Source organism: Lonchura striata, chromosome 6, assembly GCF_046129695.1.
Source record: "Lonchura striata isolate bLonStr1 chromosome 6, bLonStr1.mat, whole genome shotgun sequence".
Taxonomy (NCBI): domain Eukaryota; kingdom Metazoa; phylum Chordata; class Aves; order Passeriformes; family Estrildidae; genus Lonchura; species Lonchura striata.
The window spans coordinates 32,536,466-32,563,225 of NC_134608.1; the positions used below are offsets into that span (position 1 = coordinate 32,536,466).

Below are 26,760 nucleotides of genomic sequence, written 5' to 3' on the forward strand. Positions count from 1 at the left end.
TGTATCATCCTATAGCTGAAATGTCCTGTGTATAATTGGTCTCTGTTCTTTCAGATGTCAGTAATCAAATCAAGGAATTGCACAATGACAAGCAGGTTTCCAGACAGGCCACCATTCAGAGAAACACTTGAAATAGAAAGTTTTCCTCAAAATGGACATATCCATTATTGCATTGATTTTCTATTTACTTTGATTTTGCTGGTTTTTCTTAGCAATCATCACTATGTTTTTTGGTTTTCTGTTACTTGTGTGTGTGATGTTGTCCAGTCCCCTACACTTCAGACTTAACTGACTCTTGAAGATTTGTGATAGAAGATGTGACTGTGTTAGCTGCATCTTCCCAGTGTGGGTGATGCCTTTAAACTTCTGTGAAACTCACAGATAAACTTTATATACAAAGTGAAAGTCTTCTTTATGTCTTTCACCAGTTAAATCTGGTACTATAATCTGCTGTGGTGAATCTCTTCTGGAAGTTATAAGATTGACTGAAATCTAATGTTCTGAAATGAAGAAAGTATAGACTTCCTTAAAAACTTCATTTCAAATCTGAGACATTGATGAAATTGTATATTAATGTTCTCTGATTCTCTTTCAGCTTCAAATTTGTTATTGTTTATTTTTGTAGACTGGATTTTTAAGATAAAGATGTCCTTGTAGGATTGTAAATGGACTAAGATATGTGAGTTGGAGCTATCCGTGAGAGATTGTTTATTTAAACAGTAACATAATTTTTAATATGTCTTTCTCTTTCAAAAATGTGGAATTGTAGTATCTGACATTCTACTTTTTAAGTGTGGTACCATTTGAGCTGCAACTTGGCAAATTCAGAGTGTGTTAAACTCAACACAAAACTTTGCAGAACTGTGTAGTGATGCTAATTAATGATGTAAGCGAGTAAGATGAGTTTACTGAGTCAATGATTTTGATTCTTTTTTTCTGATATTCCAAGAAAGTTCTGAATAGTTGTGCCAAAGGTGGCCCATAAAGAAATCTGCCGGGTGGAATTCCATGTTGCTGGAGTGCTGGCAGTGGAGGTTCTGTATTCTCCTTCTGCTAGAAGGGTAGAAAGTCAGTGATTTCTGAGGTATGCCAAAGTGCAGTCAGGAATGGATCTCAAAGAAGACATAAGTTTCTTTCTTACATTCCTCATTCCAGTAGCCATGGGACTGGTCAGGTGCACTGTTTACATGCCACCTGAGCCACTGCTTGTCACCGTTTGATGAAACAATCCTTTTTCGTGGTGCTAAAGCCGATTTCTTGTAGCTGTCCCTAGAAACAGCAGTTGAACAAAAGTAATGAAAAATAAAAGTTCATGTTTGTATTTGCACTGGCAAAAAAAGTTTCAGTTCTCTCCAACTTTAAGCTCACTTAATGAATGGGAGCAATGGAAGTCGCAGAAGAAATGCGAGAGAGCATTTGCTACACTCTTTGTCCATGATGAATTTGAATGTAGCCCTGTCTCTGCCTTGGAAATCAGCTGATGTTACCTAGAGCAGTAATGAACTTCAGACTTTTCCTATGCACACTTCATCCTCTGTGAAAAACTTTCAAACACTTCATTTACAAGTATGGAAAGGCAGGATTTAGGTGGAAAATCTTACTGTATTTTCTGCGTTATTCTCTTCTCCTTTTCACTTGACTAAACAGTATTTATAATAGTTCCAAGATATAAGAAAATACACCTCTGTAGAAATGCTGACAATTAGAAAATAAAATTCCAGTAATAGGGAGATAATACAAATACACATTTGATATGTGTCTACTGGTTTACAAAAAATAGGTTCCTATGTAACTTCCATTTTTGTAGGATCCAGAAAATGAATAGTATTGCTGTGTAGAGCCAGCAGGAGGTCATTAGTGCACTCATATTTTTAGGTCTGAATTGTCACCATTGATGAGACTGCTTCATGGAATAAAAGAAGCCATGTCTGTGTGTCTCTGGGGAAAATGTAATATTAACCACCATTTATAGTACATGATATTCATGCATCTTCAGTATGTGAACTGTTCTTTACCAGGATTTTTGCAGGATTTCAAAAAGTAATTTCAGTGAGTTCCATGTAGGAAAAAAACCTCTATTTTTTCTGTGTCAATGACTGCTGTTACCCATCACCCACATTTTATTACCAATTAACTGCAGAGATTTTTCAAACATGGAGGCTATACAGTCTGTGTGATTTGCAATAGCTGTACATGCACATTTAATTTAAAAAATTCAATTTCTAGAATTGTATTTAGATGCATTTCAGACTGTGTGGCAGCACAGTGAAATAACAGAAAGCATATCAGTCTTCAAACACTTAAACTCATTCATATGCCTTAGACAATCAAAAAGAAATCATAGAATATGATGGTTGCTGTTAATATAAAAAATACCATCCTGGTGATGGCAATTTTGATTGTCTGACTTAATTGCTAAAGTGATGGACACCTTGTTTCTAGTATTTATGTTAATCACATACAGATTTTTTGTTGGATAAAGAAAGGGGGTTTTTGATTTGGGACTTACTGGGTTTTACCTCTAAATTGGTAGAAGGAATATTGTATTTTGGAACAAGTCATAAGACTATTAACATACTATATTTTCTGTTACTGATTTTGAGAACTTTTTTTTTCCTGATTTCAGGCTGGGTGGGACTATATCTGCATACAAGATAGTGCCAGACGAAATAGAAGAAATCAAGGTACAGTATTATTGCTTTTCAACACTGAATTTCTTTCTTTGGAAAATTACAGAAATGTCACATTAAAAAGCCACATTAATTCTTGCTTTGAAGTATATCACAGGGGAGAGAGGAAAGTGTCTTAAGTAAAATTATTAGATCCATATTTATGCATCGAAAATGGAATTTTAGTTATTTTTGCAATTACTGTTTACCTTCAGCTTAAGCTGACTTCAGCAGGATTTGTTTGATGCCAGAAACCTGTGTAATTCAACCTATTTGTTTTGCTACCTGAAGACAGATGGGGGACTATGATGAACACTGAGTTATAGTTTCATAACAAAAGATATATGTAACTGTCCTTCTGCTTTTGAGATCTTAAAGCACATCTATATTTTCCAGTATTGTCTTTAGAAGGGGATAGTATGAAGTAAAAAAATTGTTATAAACGCTTTGATTTTGAGTAGTGATAGCAATAAATACTGAAGTTTACCTTCAAAGTAAGGTAACAAAACTCACTTTAGCCAAGTCCACTCGTGAAATGTGCTTCAGCAATTTATGTCAGTTTTTTTTTTTTTTCAGTGGAATTAAGAATGGATACTGGGGGGCATTTTGGCCTGGATCTGATAGTACAGTTTGTGTAGCTGATTCCTCATTTGGTTGTTGGTAGATCAGTCTGACGTATTGCTTGCTCATTGTGATTGCTTAACCCACTCTGCTGTTTCACATATTTATTTTCAGCTTGCAAAGAGAATTAAGAATAGTTGTAAAATCTTATGAAGGGAAATGACTGTGTAATATCTGATGTAGACATGACTTCGCAGTGTGCAAATGGTGAGAATTTATTCCTCTTCAATTGGTATCAAACCCACTGCAAGCAAGTCACTGCGCAGTGACTGCCTTTGCCTGCATCAGTCAAAGTTATCACACCATCATGATCAAAACTTTTTTTTGTCATCTAAGATTCATGGAACTCCTCTGTCCTGAATTTTATCAAGGGGAGACCATGATTTATTACTGGATAGATCCACTATTCAGACTTTGGTCTTGGAATAAAAGAAAGAAAGAAGGCTTTCAAAATTAAATAGTGGTATTTTTGTGATACTCAGAGAACTGCTCCAAAATGATTTTAAAAATTACAAAAACCCTAAACCACAGTCTTTTTAATTTAATATAAGAAAACCAATACCACAGATATTTTGCTAATGTCGAAGATGAAGAAAGCTGATGTTCCTGGTTTCCTCATACTAAATGAGTTTCAGTACACAGAGAAAAATGAAATATTGGGAGATAAATAATTTAACTTTTAGGAATTTACTGCAAGATTAGTATTCACAGGTAGCTTGTTTCTAGTAGCTGTCCTGTCTTGTTCAGTTAGTAGGATTTTGAGGTTGTATTGGAAGTCAGGCCACTTCTCACACCTTAAATGGTTGAATTTCTCAAGCTGTAATACATGTTATTTATATTAAATAAGGCACTACTGGAAGATGCCAAGACAGACAAATATATATTGGATATCAAAAAGTATTATTTCATCTATATGTATTCTGAATAGCAGCTGCTAAACAGTGAGATGTGGTGTCCTTTACCATTTCAAAGGCTCTCCTAGCTGATTTGAGTAGAAAAAGGAGAGAGGAGAAGATAGAAGGCAAATAAGCTTACTGGAATATTGCTTCTTAAGAGAACAGAATCTTCTTTCATGTACCTTAATTAAGTTATTTTGCCCCACAACCATCTCTCCCCTATTTAAGCATGAAATATTAAGGAAGTTAGTCTGATGAAATATGCAAAAATATTAGCTTCACTTTTAAAATCAGATTTAACTTGAGTTGTATTTTCATGTTTTCTGATAGTCCTTAAAAAGAGAACTGCTTTCTTAAATGGCAAAGGAGAAACTTCATGAGAGAGAGAGCAATAGTTACTATGACAAATAAGTCTCTTAGCATTTGCATGTGTTCTAGAAAAGGTGGTAGATTAATATATTTTGCAGCCCAAAATAACTTATGAGGCAAACTGGTGTATTGATTTTGTTAATTAATGTAATTATGACAAAAGTGGTAAGAGGTATCCTGACTAGTCTCATGCACCATACCAAGGTTAGGAAGGATTGTGTGGAACCATTCACCACTACAATTCCACAGCATCTGTATCAGACTAAAACAAAGTGTCCTGAAACCTACCTTCCCAATATTTTTGTCTCAGGTGCCTAGATTCCCAAAGTGAGAACACTCAACAGGTTGAGTGTTAGGTAACTCTAGGTTACCTAGATACCATCTCAGTTTTCTTCTCTAAAATCTCTTCTAGAAGGTAGATATGTTCTCTTTTACATGATCTTCTACTTCAATAAAATAAGTCTTGAGAGAATGCATAAATGGGTGTACTACCATCTGCATTCCTGTCATTCCTCCACACCAGTTAAGGCAATGTCACTTCATTTTCAGTTCCTGCTGGTTTTAAAATAATTCCAGAATTGATAAAGACAGTAAATACAGAAATTGCAGTACATTTCTGAGAAAGTGTCATTGTTTCAACTTCCTCTAGACTTCTATTCTCATCAGAATATTCATCCTGTAAAGAAACAGATTTTCAAACTAGCAAAAAAACACTGTCAGATTTCAGCCTTGCTCCTCACCCACTGTAATAGTATGTGCCTAAAGGAGAGGTCTTCCAAGTCAAATGATTTCGTGTACATGGGGCCTGGTGAGCCTCTTGGGCACACTGGTTTTGTTGAACAACATGGAGACTGTCTCAAGAATGAAGAGCAATTTATGACTGTTACAGATTAGGGAAAGTTTACAAGATGTGCCTATAGACTTGTGTCAACAGTATCACCTTACGGTTTATAGTACTGTGAGACGCGGTCTTCTTGATTTCCACATTCTGCCATTACAAAGGAAATATATGATGTGGTGAAGGGTGGTGATTATAGAAGAGGACTCAGTGAATGAGAAAACCACTCCTTAACAGAGTCCTAAAAAAACCACTTGGTTTGGTAGGATTTGCAAGTCAACAACAGAAAGGCATTTGTTTTGTGTTGAGTTTATCTGCTTTCATATATACTTTTTATGTAGACATATGCATGCATCTCATCTTAAGGCCAGAAATGGATTTTGTAGCAGGTCCTTAATTCATGAAAGTAATATACGCAAGAAAGACATTGCCAGAACATTTTATTCCTATAATATTTATGGCATGAGACAAATATTCCAGGGTAGAGAATAAAGTTAAGTGGTTGCCTCCTGTGGTAGTTTTGAGAAATCTTGTTAGAAATATTTTGTTAATGCTGGTTATAAATTGTAAATTTAGATGTAAAGCAGTTCTGGAGCAAGATGGGAGGAGGGGGTTTTTAATTCCATTAACCACCCTTTCACAAAGAGACACACTTTATGCTCCTCAAGGAACACTCGTAATTCATCTATAGATACTCATTTAAATGAAAACATATATGCATAAAGTATTAAAGGTTGAATTTAGGACTACAGACATTTTTTCCTGAATAATAGTAGGATAGCTCTTTTCCTTTAGGAGTATGTGTTGACTTAATAGTTTACTATATGAAAATTTTTATGTACAGCTGAAACACATTCTTCTCAGATTGCCTTCAGTCTTTGAGAAAGTAGATTCCAGTGATAATGATCCAAGAGTAGAAAATGATAAAAACTATGAAGGAGATCAAAGTAGCCAGAAAGGAAATGAGTGCTGTATCTTTCTAAGAGGTCTGCTGACTTTGTGGTGTCATATACCTACATAATGCTGTATCCCAGAATCTGGTTTTTCTGCTGATAAGAGTAGCTGATGAAGCTTACACAAATCATGTGCAGCCAAGAGATGCTGGCCTTGATCATTATCAAAGCATTTTCATAATTATCAACATGCAGCAAAAATAAATAGCAAGTTGTCAGCAAGTGCCAGTTTGTAGTCCCATATTTAAACAAGCACAAAAGAAAGGTAGTCTTAGCTACTGTGGTGGATAGTCCACAAGAATAGAGTTGTGGCTGAAGATATTTAGATGCCACAAGAGTGGTTTTGTGTCTTCGTACTGGAGAGTGGAGTAGTATTTAAATATCTCTTGCATCTTCTGCAGAATTAGCCTTGCTTTACATGAACAAGGAGGTGTGCTGTCATCCCAGTTTTGCATAGGAGGTTAAGTCCTGGATCTAGTTAACTTCATCACTGTATGGATATTTACCTGCCAAGTGTACCAGCACTGGCCAAGTGCTTCACAAAGAGCTTCTCCAAAGTTTATGATGGGGGGGGGGGGGGGGGGGGGGGTCAGAATTTGATGGTAATGCTGAGATTATTGCTCCTTTATCTGTTTGGATGCAGCACAAATTAAAAAGTTTGCCCACTCAGAATAAGTTTTTTGAAGAGGCTCAAGCTGTTTGAAGTGTGTACTCCCACTAATCCTAAAGCACCAAGAAACTTTGCTATTTACCTTGCAGGAATGACAATTCTGGTTCTCAGTTTTTCTGCCCATGTTTTCCTTCTTCTGCATCTCAAATTATAATTACTAACTCACAGCACAAGAGTTCTTACTAAGCATGACATAAAAGGGTATTATCCATTGAATGTCTAGTGTGTATTAACAAGTAGCATCTCTGTAGACTCTAAAGCTTACAGATAAAAGCTTAAAAAGATTTAAAGGACATATGTGATGGTCATGTCACATAGATGTGTGTTGACTAAAACTGAGGTCTTGTCTTTTAACTCTCTTAACATGCTCTCAGAGTCTCACCATCCAGCAGACAGTTTGATTATACTCCTGCATCTAGGTAAAGAAAGTTTCTAAAACCTTTTGCAAATGTCCTAGCTAGTAACAAAAACTGACACTGAGATGTCAATTTAGTGTATGAAATCCCCAATACACTTGCAGATTTGGTTTTCCTACTTCTTGGATTTTCATGAAGGAGACTTTCTTATGGACATGAATCCAACTAGAACAATTGAGAAATGGGATGTGTTAAGCTAAAACATCTTTCTCATCATATTTCCCTGTAATTAAAGTTCATCTGATGTACACACAGATTTTTTTTTTCCTGAGGTAATTTCCAAATCTTGAATTAGCAGGGTCAATCACTTACTAGTGTTCTTTTTCAAACTACATGAGTCATTGTTTAAATGACAAAAAACTGAGTTTTTACTTGCTACATTAATCCTTAATAATTAATCTGCTGCTCCAGATGTTGTTGGTTCCTTGCTAGAGATTGCAGTATTAATAATGGCCGTGCATTTGCCCTTCACTCTTGTAGTTCTTGTCCACAGTTGATTATTTATATTATCTTGAACCATATTATAGTGCTCCTAGACTGTGATTTCCTTATCTGTTGTATTATGTAATTTTTAATTCTCATGAGTCCTTTGTTGATCTAAGTTTTGTTTATTCTAAAACTTATTTTGTCCCTTTTTCTGAAAAGTTCAGTCTGTATTACACTGGGGTCTCCTCTAGGCTTTTGGTGCCAAGCATGGCTGTGCAAGCCTGAGTAGTCCAGGCACAGTCTCACACCAGTGAAATATGAGTGTTTCATAATAATGCCTTTTCTGTTGTGGGATTTTTTTTTTTCCCCACCTATGAAGCCATTCGTAGTTGTGAATATCAGTTTTGACTTTTGGATTGTTTCTGCTCTGATAGGTTTGAGACTGCTTTTGCTTGGAGGACATGACTGTTCTCCATGCTATAACTTTTGCTATCTCAAATTTCTGTATAGAAACTCCCTAAGGAGTACTCACTAAAGGGGCTTTTCATCTTCTGTGGATGATGGATACTCACTGCAATCACAGACTCTCAACCAAAAATACACCTTTACCAAAAAAAAAAGTAAAATGAGAGGTGGCTGAAGTTTCTATCAAACTCTGATCTGGGACTGCTAAATGTGTCAAAATATTCCTCTGCTTTCCTAACAAGGGCATCATATGCCTAGACACTCTGGATGAAAGAGTACACTCACCAACTTCCCACATGAAAATAGGAATTGTCACTTTTTGTTTTCCTGCTGTCTTCCATCTTATGTTGCATAGGCTTTGTGGCTTCAGAGACTTCATGTCTCTAGAAAGGACAGATGAGACCACGTCACCAAGTAACCTTGTCTTGAATGTAGAAGATACTGAAGCATTGTTATAAATTCCCGTCCCCTAATGCGAGTAGAATTTAAGTGAATGCATTTTATATTGTATTGTGTAATTTAGTCTTGCAAACATGCAGAAGTTTAGCCTGTGATTTGTATATCGTGGAATATTGCCACATGGGGAAGGGCAGGAAGACCGTGCATCCATTTAAGTTGAAATTCAATGCTAACAAGACAAAATAATTTTAGAAATATTATTATTTACTTTCTAAAGCAAACAAAATAGTTCTGTATTTCTCCTGCAAAGGGAGAACAAAAATAGCTGAAAGTTAATTTGCAAGACAAACCTATTGTTCATCCTTTAAGCATTTCTGGTTGCCCAGCATTTAAGCTCTTGCCCTTAATAGGGGACATTAATGTGTATCAGATTTTTCATTACTACAGACCTGTTTGTCTATTCAGCCTTTCTTAATTATGTATCTTAGAAACAGGATTTGAAATCTCTTGTTTTCCAGCATAAAAAAAATTAAAATTCTCTGCTTCTCTGTGGCTGTAAGAAACAATTTTGTCCAAATTCCTCCTGGCTTTCTTTCATTTTCCATTTTTGCTGAATATTTATCTTTGTACCAGCCATCACCTGAAACCTAGTTGACTCCTAGGGCATCTTCTGACCAGCTCTAACACAGTCTCTTGTACATTTCATCTGACTCCTTATACTGGGCAATGTTTTCAGTGCCTTCTGTTCTCACTGGAAAAGTAATTTCTTAAATGGGATGTCACTTAGCATGAATGAGAAGAAAAAAGATGCTCAGCTTCATTAAGCAGCAAATAGCTTTTGGCAAGTGTATAAGTAAATCAAGTTTATATAAAAGCCCTAATAATTTTCCACGTGACCTGTTACATTAAGCTTTGCTTGGTTTTATTTACCCTGTAAGAATGCATTCTGATGATTCTTACTTGAGGTCTATGAAGGAAACTTAATGTTATCCTATGAAAACTGAAAATGTCATAAATAATTAAGGGCTTGACTGAGTTTGAAAGAGATCAATATTATGTTCATTTCTTGTGGTAAATTTATTTCTGAAATATATTCTTTCTATGATTGTCACAAGAGGTGAATGCTGGACCTGTATATATAAGAGAAAAGGTTATTAGGATTGTTTTGGTTTGCTTTTTTTTGAAAAAAACCCAAAACCTTCAGGTTCTATATGCTGGTTCTTTGAATATAGGGAGAAAGAGATCAGAGATGTTGTTTAGAGTTTTTTGGTTTGGTGTTTGTATTTTTTTTAAAGAACCCTCAATTGTAGAGCTATTTACAGATTGTATCTTAATAAATTATGAAAATTATTATTTGTAGAGAAATTACTGTAAATAAGGACATTAAAATGCTTAGTGGTTGGGTGACAAACCATCTGATAAAATTCAGCAGAGATTAATGTTAAATGATGTGTATAGGAGATTGAAAAAATCCCAAATTCCAATTTGCATATAAAATAGAAATCTCTAATTAGACTACTGTGCTCCAAGGATGAAGGCTGAGCAGTGTGCTGAGGTGGTTACTGTTAGCTCAGAGTTCAAGAGCAGCTGAAGGGGCAGAGGCATGGGAGCTATGGGGGTGGGCTGAGGAGGAGGGAAACAAGACCAGAACATTGAACTTCTCTTGTCCATGAGCCTCTGGTGCCACATCATGTACAATGGCATGTGAAGGGCTGTTCCCTTAATCACAAAAAAGGCACACTACCACTGAAAAATGTTTAGAGACATATTATAAGAATAATCTAATTTATAGAAGCACTTTCATGCGAGGAACAGATAGACTGGGACAGAAATGTTCGCAAGTGGCACATTTGGTTGCATTTCAGCAACATTCCTCCTTATTTATACTGCACTCTTAAAATTAACTCTCGTTCTTGATTTATGCAAATTTTAGACTGCCTGAAAGCAGGTGCCAAAGTTTTGATTGTGTTTTCTATTGGTTGATAATGCACTGATTGTAAGGAGAAAAAAAACCAAAACACACACAGCACAGCAAAAACCAGTTTAATACACCATGTTTTCCTGAAAAATATTTGCAACTGGTAGACTGCAAATAATTCTGCTAGAGTAGTGTAGTTTATTTTGCTTTCATAGTATGTTTTTAGATGATTGACAAGGTTATGTTTTAAGATGTGATTGGAAACCACAGTAGGAAGACTCCTAAAACTACACAAGCCTCCCTGTGACATGCAAATTTGTAAACTATGAATAGAATGATTCTTAGTACTTCACTGTGTGATTGCGCCTCATAGAACTTCTCTGAAAAATAAGTAGGTTTTTTGTGGTGTCTTATTCCTATTAGTGACCCTGTCATATATAAGGTCCATTGTCTAAAACAGAATATGAAACATGAAGTGTTTTTAAGAGAAAACAAAAAACTTCCTTCAAGGAGGTATCATAAGGGAATAAAGATGGTATAAAAGTATTGACATGTTGAACTGTGGCTAGAAGCATTTTATTTGCCCAAATACTTTCTTTTTATCAGTTGTACAAGATTGGTCTAGATGAGATTTTGTGCTGATGAGCTGTGTTTGAGCACTGATGTATAATGAAAAATTAGAAGTGGATTCTATATTTTTTTGAGTATATTGGGCAAGTGGCTCTTCTCATCTCCAGTAGTGCACAGGCCTGGAATGTTGGCTTAACTGATGTCCTAAAGGCTTCAAGAAATGGTTGTCTTCCAGCAAAATAAAATCATAGCCAAGTGTGTAGAGACAAATTTAAAAACGCCTGCCTTAGCCCTATCCACCCTGTCCTTGGTGCCAAGAACTGAACATTACTTTGAGTCATATCTGTGTTGCCAAGTCGTGCAAACCAATAAAATTCATCTATCTATAAAGTAAAACGTGGTGCTGGAGATCCAGCATACATCATCTGTTCTTTGATATGTTTTATTTTAAATTATTTCTAGTATTAATCTGTGTGTCTTTTAACAGCTGGAGTGGATTGCACGTGCTGCTGAAGTCTGTCTTTCAAATAATGTTCATATGAGCAAAGGCAATATGAACCAAAGTCTGTTAAGCAGAGAGGTATTAAAAGTACTGTTTTTTACTAACAGGCTGTGGTAGATATGTCCCCAGCCTTCAGCCAGCAGCTGTATTCCCATAACACAGCATGCCAGGCTACAAATGTGAAATTCATAATACAGTACCCTTGTTACTAGTGAAACTATATTGTCTGAGCTAAGTATTTAGTGAGTGCCCAGCCCTTCTAGCAGACTATTCAAAGAAAAAAACAAATGATGTTCTAGACTAATGGTCTCCAAATAGTTTGATTATCTTCCTCATCAGTAAAGAGTTTTTGAACTTTTAGCCTCCAATAATGTATATTCCAATATTTTCTCCCTGCACTCCTGTAGATCATAGAATCATTTGGCTGGAAAAGACTCAAAGATCATCTAATACAAAGATCAACCCCAGCACTGCCAAGTCCTCTGCTAAACCATGTCCCCTAGGCCCCAGGTAGATGTCTTTTAAATACCTCCAGAGATGGTGATTCCACTGCTTCTCTGGGCAGTCTGCTCCAATGCTTGATAACCAATCTAAATCTTCCCTGGTGCAATTTGATGCCTTTTTATCTTGTCCTGTCATTTGTTACCTGAGAGACTTGTCCCCATCTTGCTACAATCCCCTTTCAGGCAGCTGTAGAGAACAATAAGATTCCACCTGAGACTCTTCTTCTTCAGGCTAAACACAACCCCAGCTCCCTCAGACATTGGTCTGCTCCACGTGAAAAAATATTGCAACAATTTTAAGGAAGGAAGTCCAGCACATATGTTATCAGGCTGAAAGAAATTCTTCCCCTGAAGTTGCTTCTGTATCATGATAAAAAAGCTTTCCCAAGAACTTCCTCTGGGGTTTTTTTGGGTTTTTTCCAAGATAAAAAGGCTTATTGTATTCATTAATAATGATAACCACTATATTTTATTTGCTGTTTCATTTGTGTGGACAATAGTTTGTGGAACTATTTATTTTCATGGTTTTTACCTCAGGGAACTAATAAGTGATGCCACCATGTAAGAGGAAAGAAAAAAGAGCAGGGTCTATCTTGGGTGGAGGCATCAGATTCTTAAGGAAGTGGGATTGATATGGACAAATTATCTCAGAGCTGTGGTTCCAACAAAAGCCAATTAGTTTTGTCACGGTGTGCGTAGAAAACACTGAATAAGTATTTGACTGGACAACAGTAGTATTATATATTTGGGTGCAAGATTTTTTTATGTGTGTGCTTTACCAAACAGAATGTTTTGATATTGCAAGACAAATTATGTAATTTATTGTGTCTGAAGTCACAATATTTGCTCTTTTGGATTCTCTCATTACTGAACTGTGTCTTAGTATGCACTTATTTAGGCAAAGGAAACCTTTTCAAATTAAAGACTAATGTAAGATTAAAGCTTGGTGATTTCCTTTTCATTTCCCTTATGGTTTTGGTATGTTCATTTTCTGGATTCCTCCATGAATAAATAGGTAATATTTTGATATTATTTACTGTAATACTGATTCTGCGCTTTTCAATTACAGTAGGATTTCAGAAATTCTGTGACTCAATTGACCTAAAGGAAAGGTATAAGGGAGGGAATGCTACTGAATCCTCAAAGTTCAGTTAAAGGTGGAGTGGTTGAAGACTTTCACTTTTTGAAATATGATCTTATAAAAAAAGAGACAAGAATTTCTAGAATTGTTCTGGCAGAAATGATTGCACTCAGTTTCAGCTGCCTCATCATTAGGACAAGATCAGGTGTGATCCTAAGACTGCAAAGGTAACACATATACTCCTTTCGTCATTTCTGCATAGAGTAACGTTTCTATTACCTCTAATTATCACCTGCTTTGTTACTGTTATGCTCTATCAAAATACCCTTGATTTTAAAATACAAATATGGTAACATTTTCTCTGAGTAGCTTCAGGAGCATGATGACATAAATCTCTCTTTTAACAAATAGGCTGATCCCCTATGGAAATTTGTACTGCTCAGTTCTGTCGCTTTAAAGGGTTCTTCTGTGTTCTTGGTAGTTGAACATAATTTAACATGAGTGAGCATTACCCAAGATATATAACTCTGGAGAATGAAACTGTGTATCTGAGGATGCCTTATGAAGAGAAGAGCTTAACATCAAGATGTTTTAAAAATCTTGTCCTCCTTTAACAAGGCAGAAAATAACCCTTTATTTATATGGAGTGTCTTCTGTATTTTAATAAGTTTTTATAGGAAATAATGCTGCATGAAACAGGCAATGTGTAAAAATAAAGCTGGCTGTCATTTGGGACACTGAAGCTAACACTTGAGTTTTACAGAGGATCTTGAGGCTCTAAATGACAGCACACAATTATGGTGAGGCAGTTTTGAAGGAAAGATGACCATGTTTAAAATTAGAGAGCTATAGAGAACTGCTTTACATACAAAAGCTCTAAATGCTTCTAAGTAGTGTTACAAACTGTGAACACTTCTGCTGGTGAGAAATCTAAAGGGATTGTTACGTTTTGAAAATAAAAAAAATAATTTGTGAAGTAGTATGCTCTCAGTGTAATTAAAGCTTTTGCAGATATTATACCCACTACAGAGCTGACTTCTGAGACACCCAGCAAAAGAACTCAGAAATTGAATCTCACAGATAATGAAAAATTCTGAATTTTCTGGGAATTAAATATTTTTTGCAGACCTGATTATTAAAAGTGTTTAGTACAAACATTTTGACCATTTAGCCAATAGCTGGTATGCAGGCATGAAGCTTTCTTAATAATGACACAGTTCCCTACATTTGCCTTTTTGCTTTAATTAAAACAACTGAGCTACACCTCTGGTATTTGTGTACCCAGGCATTTTTACAATTCATTATTATATTTAAATGTTTTATATGAAGCATATAAAACTTTATACAGATTTTAATATGTGTGTGCACATTCAGAACATTTTGAATTTCAGTATTTTGTTGCACAATTTCAGTATCTTAAACTCTTTAAAAATCAATCCTGTATTTGGAGAAATAGTATTTTAACAGAGTCCTACTTTTGCAACAGGAAAAACAGCTGATTATGTTGCAGTTCATCTAACACCATTGCAATTTCATAATGTACAAATTAAAAAAAGAAAAAGCACTATTCCTAGTAGAATAAATAGCTAATTTCAGAGTCACTTTTGTTGAAAAGCTTTTTAAATTCACTCTGGTGGGTCTCTACCAGTGGAAAGATTATTGGATATGTTTGGGCACCTATATTGCCTTCTGAGAATGGCTAAATTAAAAGGAAAGAAAACCAAAGGCAATATTCTTACTGGCCTTATAATTATGTATTTTGAATATGTACGAAACATGAAATTAACATGCTATCATCTATTTTCAAATTTTATCCTTTCTTGTGGTTTTAATTAAGAATTTGTTCTCTCATAGAATCATTTAGGTTGTAAATGACTTTTAAGATCATCAAGTCCAACTGTAAAACTTAACCATTAAGTCATATTCCCAAGTGCCCCATCTGCATGTCTTTTAAATACATCCAGAGAGTGTAATTCCACCACTCCCATGAGTAGCCTATTCCAATGCTTGGTAACCCTTTTGGTAAAGGCATTTTTTTCATAAGATGCCATGTAACCCCCCCGGCACAACTTGAAATGTCTGCCATTCTTCTTATGCAATATTTTATGATATGACATAAATATGTAATTTATTTATTATTTATTCCTTGTTATTTGTGAAAAGAGACCAAACCCCACCTCTCTACAGCCTCCTTTCAGGTGGTTGTAGAGAATAGTAAGGTCTCCCTGAGCCTCCTTTTCTCCAGACTAAACACCTCCAGCTCCCTCAGCAGCTCCTCATCAAAAACTTGTGCTCAGATCCTTCACCAGCTTCATTGCCTGTCTTTGGATACATCATCAGCAGTCATAGCACATTTCTTCAAATTAATACATGGGGCACAAGTTTTTCTGACTGCATATTTAATGTCACATTTAAATCACTTTAACATGTAGTTTCAAAATCAGGAATAAGATGCAGTGCATTAAGCCCACTGACAAATAACAAGATTCTTAAATAGGGCAGATAATAGCTTAGTAACATAAATATATAAAAAAATTTGAAACTTTGGTATAAACAGTTAATTTAAAATGGTCTTCTAGATCACTGGCATTTCTCTCATGCAAAACTCTCCATGGAAACCTGATTTTTTTGCTCTTTGCCATTGTAGATTATCTGTGGGGAACTGAAGGCAACATCCAAAATAGAGTTTGCGAAAGAAGTAAACGTTTTCTTATCAGACCTCAGTCAGACACTGAAATCTATCCAATGAACAGAGAATACTAATGAATTTTTTTTGTACAAGTAGGTCAGTGAGAAATTTAATATGTCCCTATAAAAACATCATTATAATATAAGGAGTCTAGAGGTGTGAAGTCTGTTTATTCTTTTAGCCTGCAATTGTTTCCTTAGCAAAATAGTATTCTCTTGTCAGTACTGTAAATTAGGATGGCCAGATGTTAACTTGCTAGTTAAGACCTTCAACTGAGTATATTTAATTGAAGTAGTAGTCTATTTTCCTGTGCCTCAATTTTATCATGAGTTATTTTTTTGCTTAGTTTTGTTATGGTTTTTTGTTTGTTTCTTTTAAGGGTCAAAAAATACAGGAATTTAAATTTTCCTAAAATCAAAAAAAATTTGGTAGATAAGTTGCTGTCTAAAAAAAAGGTCTTATTGCTTTTGGCTTGTAGTGTAAAAAGCTGTATGCTGTTCATTCAAATTAAATATTTTTAGTGTAGCCAATGGTCTTACATTTTCTTGCTGATATTTTGAAATTTTGGTGACAGTCAAAAATTGCTTGGCGTTTCCTAAATATATCTGCTTTTGGAATTAGGCAGAAGTGAAAGCTGAACAGGAGCTGAAGACTTAAGGGACTACTAAATGATCTGTGACATTTAGGAAGTAATTGCTGTGATGGCTTGAAAATTGGATGAATTTTTTCAAGTTGATCGGTATGGATGTTTACACCTGCAAAACCAACATACTGTGCTTATATACATTGCTACAAATGTAAAGGCTCTTTGAAAGATTTCTGCTATAGAATTATTGGATTCCTGATAGACCTGATATTTAACAACAGATATATAAATCTTATCAGAAGAAAAAAAATCTTTGATTTCTTTTTAATATTTTCAAATATCATAATGTTAGTAGGCGTGGAGAGAGAGCTCTTACAGGACAGAAAAGACTTAATAGTAATTGCAAGAAAAAAGAAAATGCCTCTCCTGTAGTTAGAAGTGATGGGTCTTGAAATGAAAAGGGAATTGTGTGTGTGTGTGGGCAGAAAACAAGAGAGAGGGAAGCGCCAGGTTCTTTCTGGATCTCAGTAAGAAAGGCCTAACAAATACCTGAATGAAATACCTGCTTTCATAAAGCCAAGGAAGAGGAGGAATCTAGGTAGCGAATAAATCTTACTGCCTTCAGATGCTGGGAACTTGTATGTTCATGCAGCATCAGATGTGGATGGATTTCTTCACTTCTGAGGAATTTCTGCTACTTTTTTAGATAAAGGAAAGCCATGCTGGTGGTGTAATCAGCAGAACTGAATTGGAGCTGCCTACAGGCTCCTCCATTACAGTGAGGTAGATGGGTCTGTCCTTTGGCCAAAGAGGTTTGTGAGCATGACACACACATTCCTGAAAACCATGCTGAACACAGAGCTCAGGGCCACTTTCTGTAGGAAGTTAAGGGAACTGTTATGTGAATTGCTAATTGTGCAATGGCCTCCTAGTCAGGAACACTACAATATAAGAAATGTTATAAACAGAACAGTGTGTGGTCCTTGATTTCCAGAGGGTGTTGCCCAGTTGTTGCTCTCAGATGAAATTTATTGCCTATCTCCCTCATCCACTAATGCCACCTACTCTCTCTTACTGAAAATACTATCTGTATGACTGTGCTGCTTGTGTAGGCTCTTCATCACTCTCCAGCACTGAAGTGGCAATTGTCTCTACAAGGGAAAGCAGTAGTCCAGAGATAACATATACTGCATGCATCATCATCCCTAAAGTAGGATGTGTAGGAGATGATACAACTCTTTGAAAGGGGCAATATGTTATTTTTAGTTATTGCAATGAAGCCTTTATTCTGAGTTGCATTGAGCGGTGATTTGACCTTGTCCAGAAAGGTAAGTTTTGCAATTAAATGACCAAAAATCACTTACATAAACATTTTCCTGTAACAGACCATATGTTAGAATAATGGTATATAAAGCAGGTGATGCACAGTTGAAAAGACTCATTATTTCTTATGCAACTCGTCTTTGAACTGTATAAATAACTCTGGAGTCTGGTAAAGGTTACCGTGTCTGTCTTCTTAAATCTTTAACATAACAAACAAGTACTTCTAGTCCAGAGGGCTTTCCATGAGTTCTGGAAATTACTTCTAGAAATTACTCATACTTTAGCAAGGAGGGTTCTGATCAGTGGCACAGGATCTGGTTGGAGACCTGTCACTAGTGGAGTCTTCTGAGGTAAAATATTGGGCTCAGTGGTCAAAAACTTAGTCATCAATTTCTTGGATGAAGGGCAGATCCCTCCTCAGCAGGGTCACTGATGACACAAAGCTGGGAGCAGTGACTGATACCCCAGAGGCTGTGCAGCCCTTCAGAAGGATCTCAGCATGCTGCAGAGATGGGCAGAGAAGAACTGCCTGAGATTCAGCAAAGGCAGGGGCAGGGTCCTGCACCTGGGCAGGAATAACCCCATGGCCCAGCCCAGACTGAGGGCTGAGCTGCTGGGAAGCAGCTCTGTGGAGAAAGGCCTGGAGGTGCTGGTGGACACCAAACTGTCCCTGAGCCAGCAGTGTGTCCTTGTGCCAGGAGGGCCCATGGGATCCTGAGCTGCATTGGGAAGAGCACGGCCAGCAGGTCAGGGGAGGGGATCCTGCCCCTCTGCTCAGCCCTGGTGAGCCTCACCTGCAGTGCTGTGTCCAGTTCTGGGCTCCTCAGGACAAGAGAGACAGGGAGCTCCTGGAGCAGGTCCAGTGAAGGACTCTGAAGATGATGAGGGGACTGGAGCATCCCTCTTACAAGGAAAGGCTGAGGGAGCCAGTTAAACTATGAGGGGGCTGAAAGGGAACATCATAAATGTCTATCAGCATCTGAAGGGAGGGTGTCAGAGGAACATTGTATGGGAATTATGCCAAACATCTGGCATCCTTACCAAGATTGGAACAAGAGAATGTTAAGCCTAAAGGCTTAACAATTTGTGTGTTTGCTGAAGATGCTATGAATCTGTGTGGAAAACCACTGTATGAATATGTCACTTATTGTGATTGAAAACAATCACATGCATGGAATGCTTGAGACATGTTTTGTGTGTTACAAAATTAGCAAGAGGCCCTAAGGATCAATTAGAAGGCAATGGTGTATCTCTAAAGAAATTCAATAAAAGGGAGTTCACATGGGAGAGAGAGTAGGAAGAGAAAAACAACACCTGTTAATCTAAAATCTACTGCACTGCATCAGTCTTTTTTCTCCTTGCCGACATCTTGGTACCAACATTTTGATATTTTGTATTTAGATTATTTCTTACATTTAGATTTTTCTTTGCATTTGATCCCATCACCAACAGTCAGACTCTTCTTGGTGTTGCCAAGCAATAGGACAAGAGGCCATGAGTAAAAACGGATGCACAGGAAGTTCCACCTGAACGTGGGGAAGAACTTTACAGTGCAGGTGATCAAGCAGTGGAAAGGATTGCCCAAAAGGGTGTTGGAGACTCTCTCCTCTGCACAGGGTTCTATCCAGGTGATTCTTGAATACCTCTGCAGCAGTCAAGAGACTTGATATGATCGCTGCAAGTATTTCTAAGGAGAAAGTATTCTATGCTTCTCTCATTATGATACCACTGATTAGTATTTCTTTTATTATATAATCAATGAAGTTTGGCATATGTCTTTAGAAAAAAAAAAGAGATGACAAATGATTCTGCTTAGACTTGTCCTTTCCAACTCTTTTCATGTATTTCTTTGAACTTTCTTCATGTCTTAGTCAATCTTTGTGGCTTTGCTAACATTATGAGACCATGTTGAGCTAGATCTGTGAAGCATTTGCTTTATTAAGCTTTTGTTTACTCCAGGTGCAGCAATTTTAACAAATTAGGAAGACTTTTTGCAAACTTGTCTCTTGTTTAGTTGGCTCAGAAGAATATACATGTTTTACTTTTATATATAGATAGCCTTTAATATATAATAAAGAGACAATATATCTTTCTTTATAGCACAAAATAATTTCCAAGAATTTAAGACCTTAGAAACAATGAGGATTAGACTACAACAGGGGTTTTCTTCCAAAAGTACTGTAGGTTGTTTGAAATTCTGTATATTATTTTGCCTGAGAGATTCACAACACCATAAAGGCATGCTTGAACAACCTTAGTACCCTAGCAGATTTTAGTTTCATTTATACCAGCTGCAGAAACAGTTCAAAGGTGATTTTGAAATCTCTTTAGTATTCTGAATGCTTTTATTATCTCCTGATGCCAAGGAGTTTTGTTGTTAGGGATGTATCAAGAAAAAATGAGCATTTTTAAAAAATGTTCCGAAAGAGAAATGACCCAAAAGTTTCAGCTTTTAGGGAAAGAAGTCTTTCTGATATTAATTGTTCTGAATTAGTTTTCTCCTGAGTATAAAAGTTGAAATCTTTGAGTGCAGTGGGATTGGCTGATGCTAAGACACCTCTGCAAGCTGAAATGGAAGCAGATGATGGCTTATCAAATTCTATGGTAACAGCTTTCACCCAGTATTATATAATAGCTATAATCCTGTGGGCCTATAAGAGAGATTCTGCATAGACTGAATTCTGAAGAATGGCCTTTCCCGTCTCTCTTGTAAGTTTGGGTCAGTCTTATAAATGCAAGAAGGTTCTTTCTCTACATTTTACTCTTTGGATGCTTACACTCGCATAGGAATAAGCAATAACCTAACCAGCAAGGCAGTCTATTACTAGTTCATTCTATTATTCTTTTATCATGCTCTATCTTTATAGAAAAAAGCAACTAGGGCACATAGGGAAAAATCTTTTTTCTGTAATGATTATAGTTACTCATTTTTCATTGCCTTCAACAGCCATTAACATACTTTTTGCATTAATAACTGTCAATGAATTTCAATTGATTTTTAGACTGTCCTTATCACTTTTGAGAATCATTTTCAGGGTCTTCAGGATTACTTCTACTCAACAGGAAATGGAGAAGGGCAGACAATCTAATCAGATCCAGAATAATCCAGTCTTCTTTCTGTTATATAAAGAGAATGGTATATACCTTTCTCTTTTGTGTTTGCTTATCCTTATAACAAGAATATATCAGAGCAGGAAGCCCATAACTTCCTTATATTTGGAGAACTAAAGGACATTGTTTTGAATGAGGGTGCTTCTTTACTGATGCTTTTTTTATTTTCTGGAAGCTAAATCTAATGCATATTATTTGACCTGGGAGGTCATTCACCATCTAAAACTGACACTATCATAGATGACAGTAAGATCGTAGCTTTAGTTATGCCACATGGCCTGTACATGCACTGGTTGACTGAAAACATCTTATGCACAGTAATCAGATGTTAGAGAATTAAAATAGGTGATAGACAGTTAAAATCTCTCAGCCGGTGGCAGAATACACTACAAATATGTAGAGATGTCATCTAGGCTGGCTTCTTTATTGCACAAGAGAAGCAGCTTTAGGATATTGTATGATTCTAATAAAAGTTACCAGGCAATATCAGAGTGCTGTTCTGGATCCATACATTGATGCTCAGAACAATGATTTTTTAAGTGAATGGCACCATTATAATGCACTGTAGGAGCAAACATGGAGGTTCTGAATACATCTGAATTACATTATGTAATTACTCCAACTATGGAACTGTTGTGCTTGACATAAAATAATTGTTGCAGATTTTCAGGATCCCCAAAGTATGCTGGCACATCTTCTTAACAGCAATTTCTCTGCATATTTGCATAGGCAATTGTATTGACAATGTTATTTGCCAAAGACTAATTAATCTGTCATAAGATCCAGAAATTAAAATGTCTTCTCTAGAGGGCAAGAACATCTGAATTGGTAGGGAGGTATCTTTTGACTGCCATGCATTCCAGATTGGTACCTATCTACCAATACCCTTAATTCTGTTGTGGTTAGGAAAGAGCAGTGTCTGTGTCACCACAGTCATTCCATTCTGGCTTGAACAGTATCAGTACTTGGAATTTAGGAGCTTATAAGCATCTTTTGCAGTCATCCTGCCTTTTTTTTCCACACTGATCATATGGACTAGTAGACTCGGGCATTACTGAGGCCTCATTTTTCACACAGTGAAGTGTACTATTTAAACCAAGAGAACATTTTGGGTAGGAGGGAGACCATAACCTTTACATGTGCTACAAAATGGCAATGGTTTCACCTCAGGAGGAACCTTTTATCTGTAAGGCCTTATTTCTGAGTACTCTAAAATGTAAGAGTTTTTGCCATGCTGCCTGTGGTTGTGCTAAAATATTGTTTTAGCATGTCATACAGAGGCCTGGTTTAATGGAGCCATACAGTAATTGTATTTGGATTAGGCTTGTAAAATGGTTCTTTTTTCATGGTGCATTGACTGTAAGTTGCTACAGTTGGCAAACATAAAGAGAAATATTCAGTAAAGACAAATCTGTGTGGTTTTCATTTTGTGATTTCACCATGTTCTTACAGTGGGTGTAGTCATGAGCAGCTATGTGAGAAACTTCTTTTGTAGTCTTCATAGACATAATATTTTAGCTCTTCCCTCTCACTTCAGTCTGTGCCAATCTTGAGGCTCTCAAGCCAAAACATTAATCAATCTCTAGGGCAGTCAGGTTTTGCTTCTTTCCAGAGCAATGATAGCTAGTAGCATGATAGTTTAATCGAGGCATACTCTGTGAGAAAATGATATTGTCTGTATGACATGTTTGTTGCTGCTTTGATCTCAGCTCTCTGAATATTTGTGGTATGTAGTTCCTTTGATTGCTCTCTGTATTTTGGTGAGGGTACCACGTTACTCTCTCTGAGTACACTGATATTCACACATTTTACAACTCACATTTGCCTAACAGATGATCAGGATGAATTGAATTGTTCATGACTGATGACAGTTTCCCACTGTTTGTGCAGTGGAAAACCACTGTATCACAGGACTACTTCTTCCCTTTTGAGCTCTTTAATTCTTACTTCTGCTTACTCCTTCTGCTTGTGTCTAGGAAAGTGGTACATTTGGAGATCATTTTCTCAGCCAGCTAGTGAAGTATATGGGTCCTTATAGTTGCTATTTTACATACTACCTATACATGGGCAGAGTGCTCTTCAGTCATCCAGGAGTCCTTCTTGAAGTGGTGCTGAAGATCCAGAGTAGCAAGAAAATTAGTCCTCCAATACTTATTTCCAGATCTTATGCTTCTTTGATTTAATTTTATACTTTATATTTTTGATTTCATAAGGCCTTTATAATTTCTTTTCAAAGGTCCAAGTTTTCTAGTTTGCTTCTTTTCTTGTTGCACTGTGGGAATATCAAAAAGTTTGGCTGACTTCACACAATGATTGTTTAGGTGGCTTTCTGCCTCTGAGTAGATCTGTTAGATCTCTGGACAAACTTAGTATCTTTACTGTATGGTATTTAGACATGTGCTGTAAGGTCACCTGGAGTTCTCTCTTTGCTTTCACCCAGCATTGTCATAGTCTAATAGGATCCAGGGCTGTTTCAGCCTTCAGTGGAGTGATGCTGCAGTTGTTTGTGGGAGTCCTCAGGCCTTCTCCTGGATGGGAAAAGGCAAAGGTAACTGATCAGAGTGAGTCATTGTGGGAATGTACATGCAGACTCAAAGAAGAAAGGTTACTCATCAGTAACTGGTGTTCTTTGAGAGGTATAGTCTGCATGTACATTAGTCTCCTACCTGCTTTTCCCCTCTTTCTGAATCTCTTTCAGGTTTGATTGTGCATTTAAGAGGAACCGCAGTGGTGGCGGATGCACTCTGCCCTGTGTGTCAATGCCTCAAGCAGGACGAGGGGAGGAGTGGGAGTGCCCCTCCCGGGACACTCCAGGGCAGCCCACAAGCCCACCCACTCTTAGAGTATATGTATGGACTAAGTGTCTCAAAGTACTGCAGCTGTTCATTGGTAGGTAAATTTTCTTTACTGTATTCTCACAGGTAAAGCAGTAGATTTTACTTTTAAAACCAGTTTAATTCATTGACTCTATGGATGATATGCATGAACAATACGTGTGGGGGAAATTTATACCACAAACTGCATTACACTGAGTAGTTCCCTGTCTCTCTAATGGTTTCATCTCTAGTCTTTCCCCCAGCCTAACCTTATTTAGAAATTTAAGTTTGTCATTTCCATTGAGAGCTACATGAAAACTTGAGATCCTATAAGTTGTAACGTAATTTAAAAAACAAAACAAAGTAATGTCATTCACAATTGTAGCTAAGTGTGCGAACATATAAGATTGTATTTACTATTAGAAATCGAGGCTATAAATGGAACTGGATTCTATAAGAATCAGTTACATTTATGCTAGTATATTGATCTTTAAAACTAATTAGTTGCAGAAAAGCCAAAATTTGCATTTAAACATTTTTTCCACAGCTGACCTCATGTGTTTTGTTCTTTTTAATCATAGAAGCCTTGTAGTAATTTTCTAATTCACTGCGCTTCCTGCCAATTAAAGAAGTAGACATGGGATATAACCTAGCTTAAATGGGAGATGTACTTGTCCCCGCATGCAAGTATGCACATGCAAATTCTGCAAATGCTTCTTTTCAAGTGAGTTGAAGGCTATTACAGAAATATGATTCTGAGGTGTTTGTACTGGGAGTTCTCTGAGACCTGTCACCTTTCCAAATATGGTGGACATGCTTTTACGAGTTCATTAAGGTTGTAGCAATTAATATTGCCTTGGCAGCTCAAAGAAATTTGCAGTTGTTTTTCTGTCACTTTGCCTTTTTGGTAAGATTAAGGTGTAGTTTATCTGGGCTTAGTTACAGCCTGGAAATTTTGCTTAAGCTTCTGATCTGTGGTACATGAGATACGTGTACCGTAGATATTGGTACACGTACATAAAATATTATGAAGAGCTGTAGTTTTAGAAAGTTACTGACTTGTGTGTAATATCAAGCTGCCTATGCACATTCTGAGAAGAAAACCCAAAGCATACAGTTTTCTAAAGAACCTTAGATGAACACTGTGTGTACACAAAGGGGAAGAAAATGTAGGAAAAGCCATCTTGTTGTGCCAAATAATCTGAAGTTTATGGCTCCAAAACCAAGCAGGTATTCTTGTGATAACAGGTCTCTGAAGTGCTGTTTTAATTTAAGAAAATTTAAAAAATTAAGAGAGAAAGTTTCTGTCTATCTGCTGTTAGTAAATAGTATTGGATTCATTTATTTGATTTTGTGCTTTCTTTTCCCTTTTCATTCCAGTTGCTATTTAGCTTGTATTGTTGTTAGCTTGTGTAATCAAAAAAAAAAAAAAAATTAGATCTCAAGATTCTCACTAGGAAAAGTGATGCTGGGCAAGGAAGTATTATGTCTTTCCAAAATTTTTAATTATTTTCAATTCTTAATAAAACCAGAATTTGTATAAGTCTCTAATATTTATTCTAGTGAGTAAATATTATATTTTAGAGAGATGTGTTTTATGCATGGCAGAAATGAGACACATTGAACTTTGGGTGTTTTACTAATACATTTTTATTAGGTAAAACTGATCATGTGCACACATAGGCCCACACTTACGTATATAGCTGTCAAATAGAGTCAACAGTAAAGGTCTTTGTAGACTCAGACACATTTGGAGAGTTTGTAGGTTTTAATGCAATTTATTGAATCATACATTAAATTCACTATTTTTCTCCATTATAGTATACACATACAAAGACTTGACTAATATGTCAAGGTATGTAGCTTGAAATAAGAATCCCTTGTTTTTCTGAGAGGAAGTCAACCTTGTACATGGCCTCTGCTATCTTTACCTCTCTCCATCAAAATAATTAGAAATTCTTTTGCCAGTCTCAGTTCTTAAAAGTGTTGACACTTCCAGTCATGATGGTTTGACCAAACACTTCAGTGTTTGCACATCTCTCTGCTACTTCCCTTACTTGTTTGCATAGATGAACTCTGTTGATGATTGCACTTCAGTGCCTACTTTTTTTTTTTTCTCTGTTTTAGGGCTAATTACCATAAATAGTAGGTTTTAGAAGACATTAAGTACTTTTTAAAAAAGACTATGTTACAGACTGCATTGGTATGTTGAACCTTGAAATACTTGATAGCTGCAATTTACTTTAAATGGAAAACGCCTGTAATTAAATTTCCATTTAAAAAGTGAGCCATTTATAGAGTACATTTTTATTCCATTCCTCCTTTAGTTTTGCATTTCAATAAAATAGTAACATTCTTATGACATCTTTTAATACATTAGTTTAGTATTTTAAAAAAACAACTGCAACATGACTGTGATGCTGGAAACTGCAAATTTATGTGTAGAATACTTGAAAGACGACTTACTATGTTCTATAAAATCTCAAATTTTGAACAGCTCTATTTAGACGCAGTGAGATAGTTGCACTTCATCCAAATCTTTTGATGAAGTGTTTACACTGAACATATTCCATATTTCTCTTACTTTTTGCTTTCTGCTGGTGGGGAACGGAAAAAAGGAATGGAGGTAATAGAAAACATTACGCATGGTTTCATGGTGTTTTAATGTTTATTTTTCTGAAACTCTTAAATCATTTTGAGATTGATTTCATGGAAAGTTGTTCCTCCATGCATAAGTATCTTCAGGTCTTCACATTTCATGGAAGCTTTTGAACAATAAGTAAAGGATTGTGAGGATAAGAAATTAAACCTTTGTAAGAAGAAGAGCAAAAATATATTAAATTAATTCAAAGAATACACTAATATTTCTCAGACCTTCCCTCCTTTTCAAACTTAATGTTTTACTCTGCTCTTCATTGCCTTTCTTGATGGGTATTCTT

General features: G+C 36.2%; 1 protein-coding gene across 15 annotated transcripts in view; it reads left to right on the top strand.

Annotated features, from left to right (window-relative positions):
* Positions 1-26,760, top strand: part of GPHN (gephyrin) — a 269,966-nt gene that overhangs the window by 106,987 nt on the left and 136,219 nt on the right. For 14 of the 15 annotated variants that reach the window (XM_077784085.1, XM_077784087.1, XM_077784094.1 and 11 more), the window contains exon 3: positions 2,627-2,684. In XM_077784085.1, coding sequence (XP_077640211.1) covers positions 2,627-2,684 — 58 coding nt within the window. Of the gene's footprint in view, positions 1-2,626; positions 2,685-23,733; positions 23,895-26,760 lie in introns of those variants that run through there. The other variant, XM_077784089.1, reaches the window with a different exon arrangement.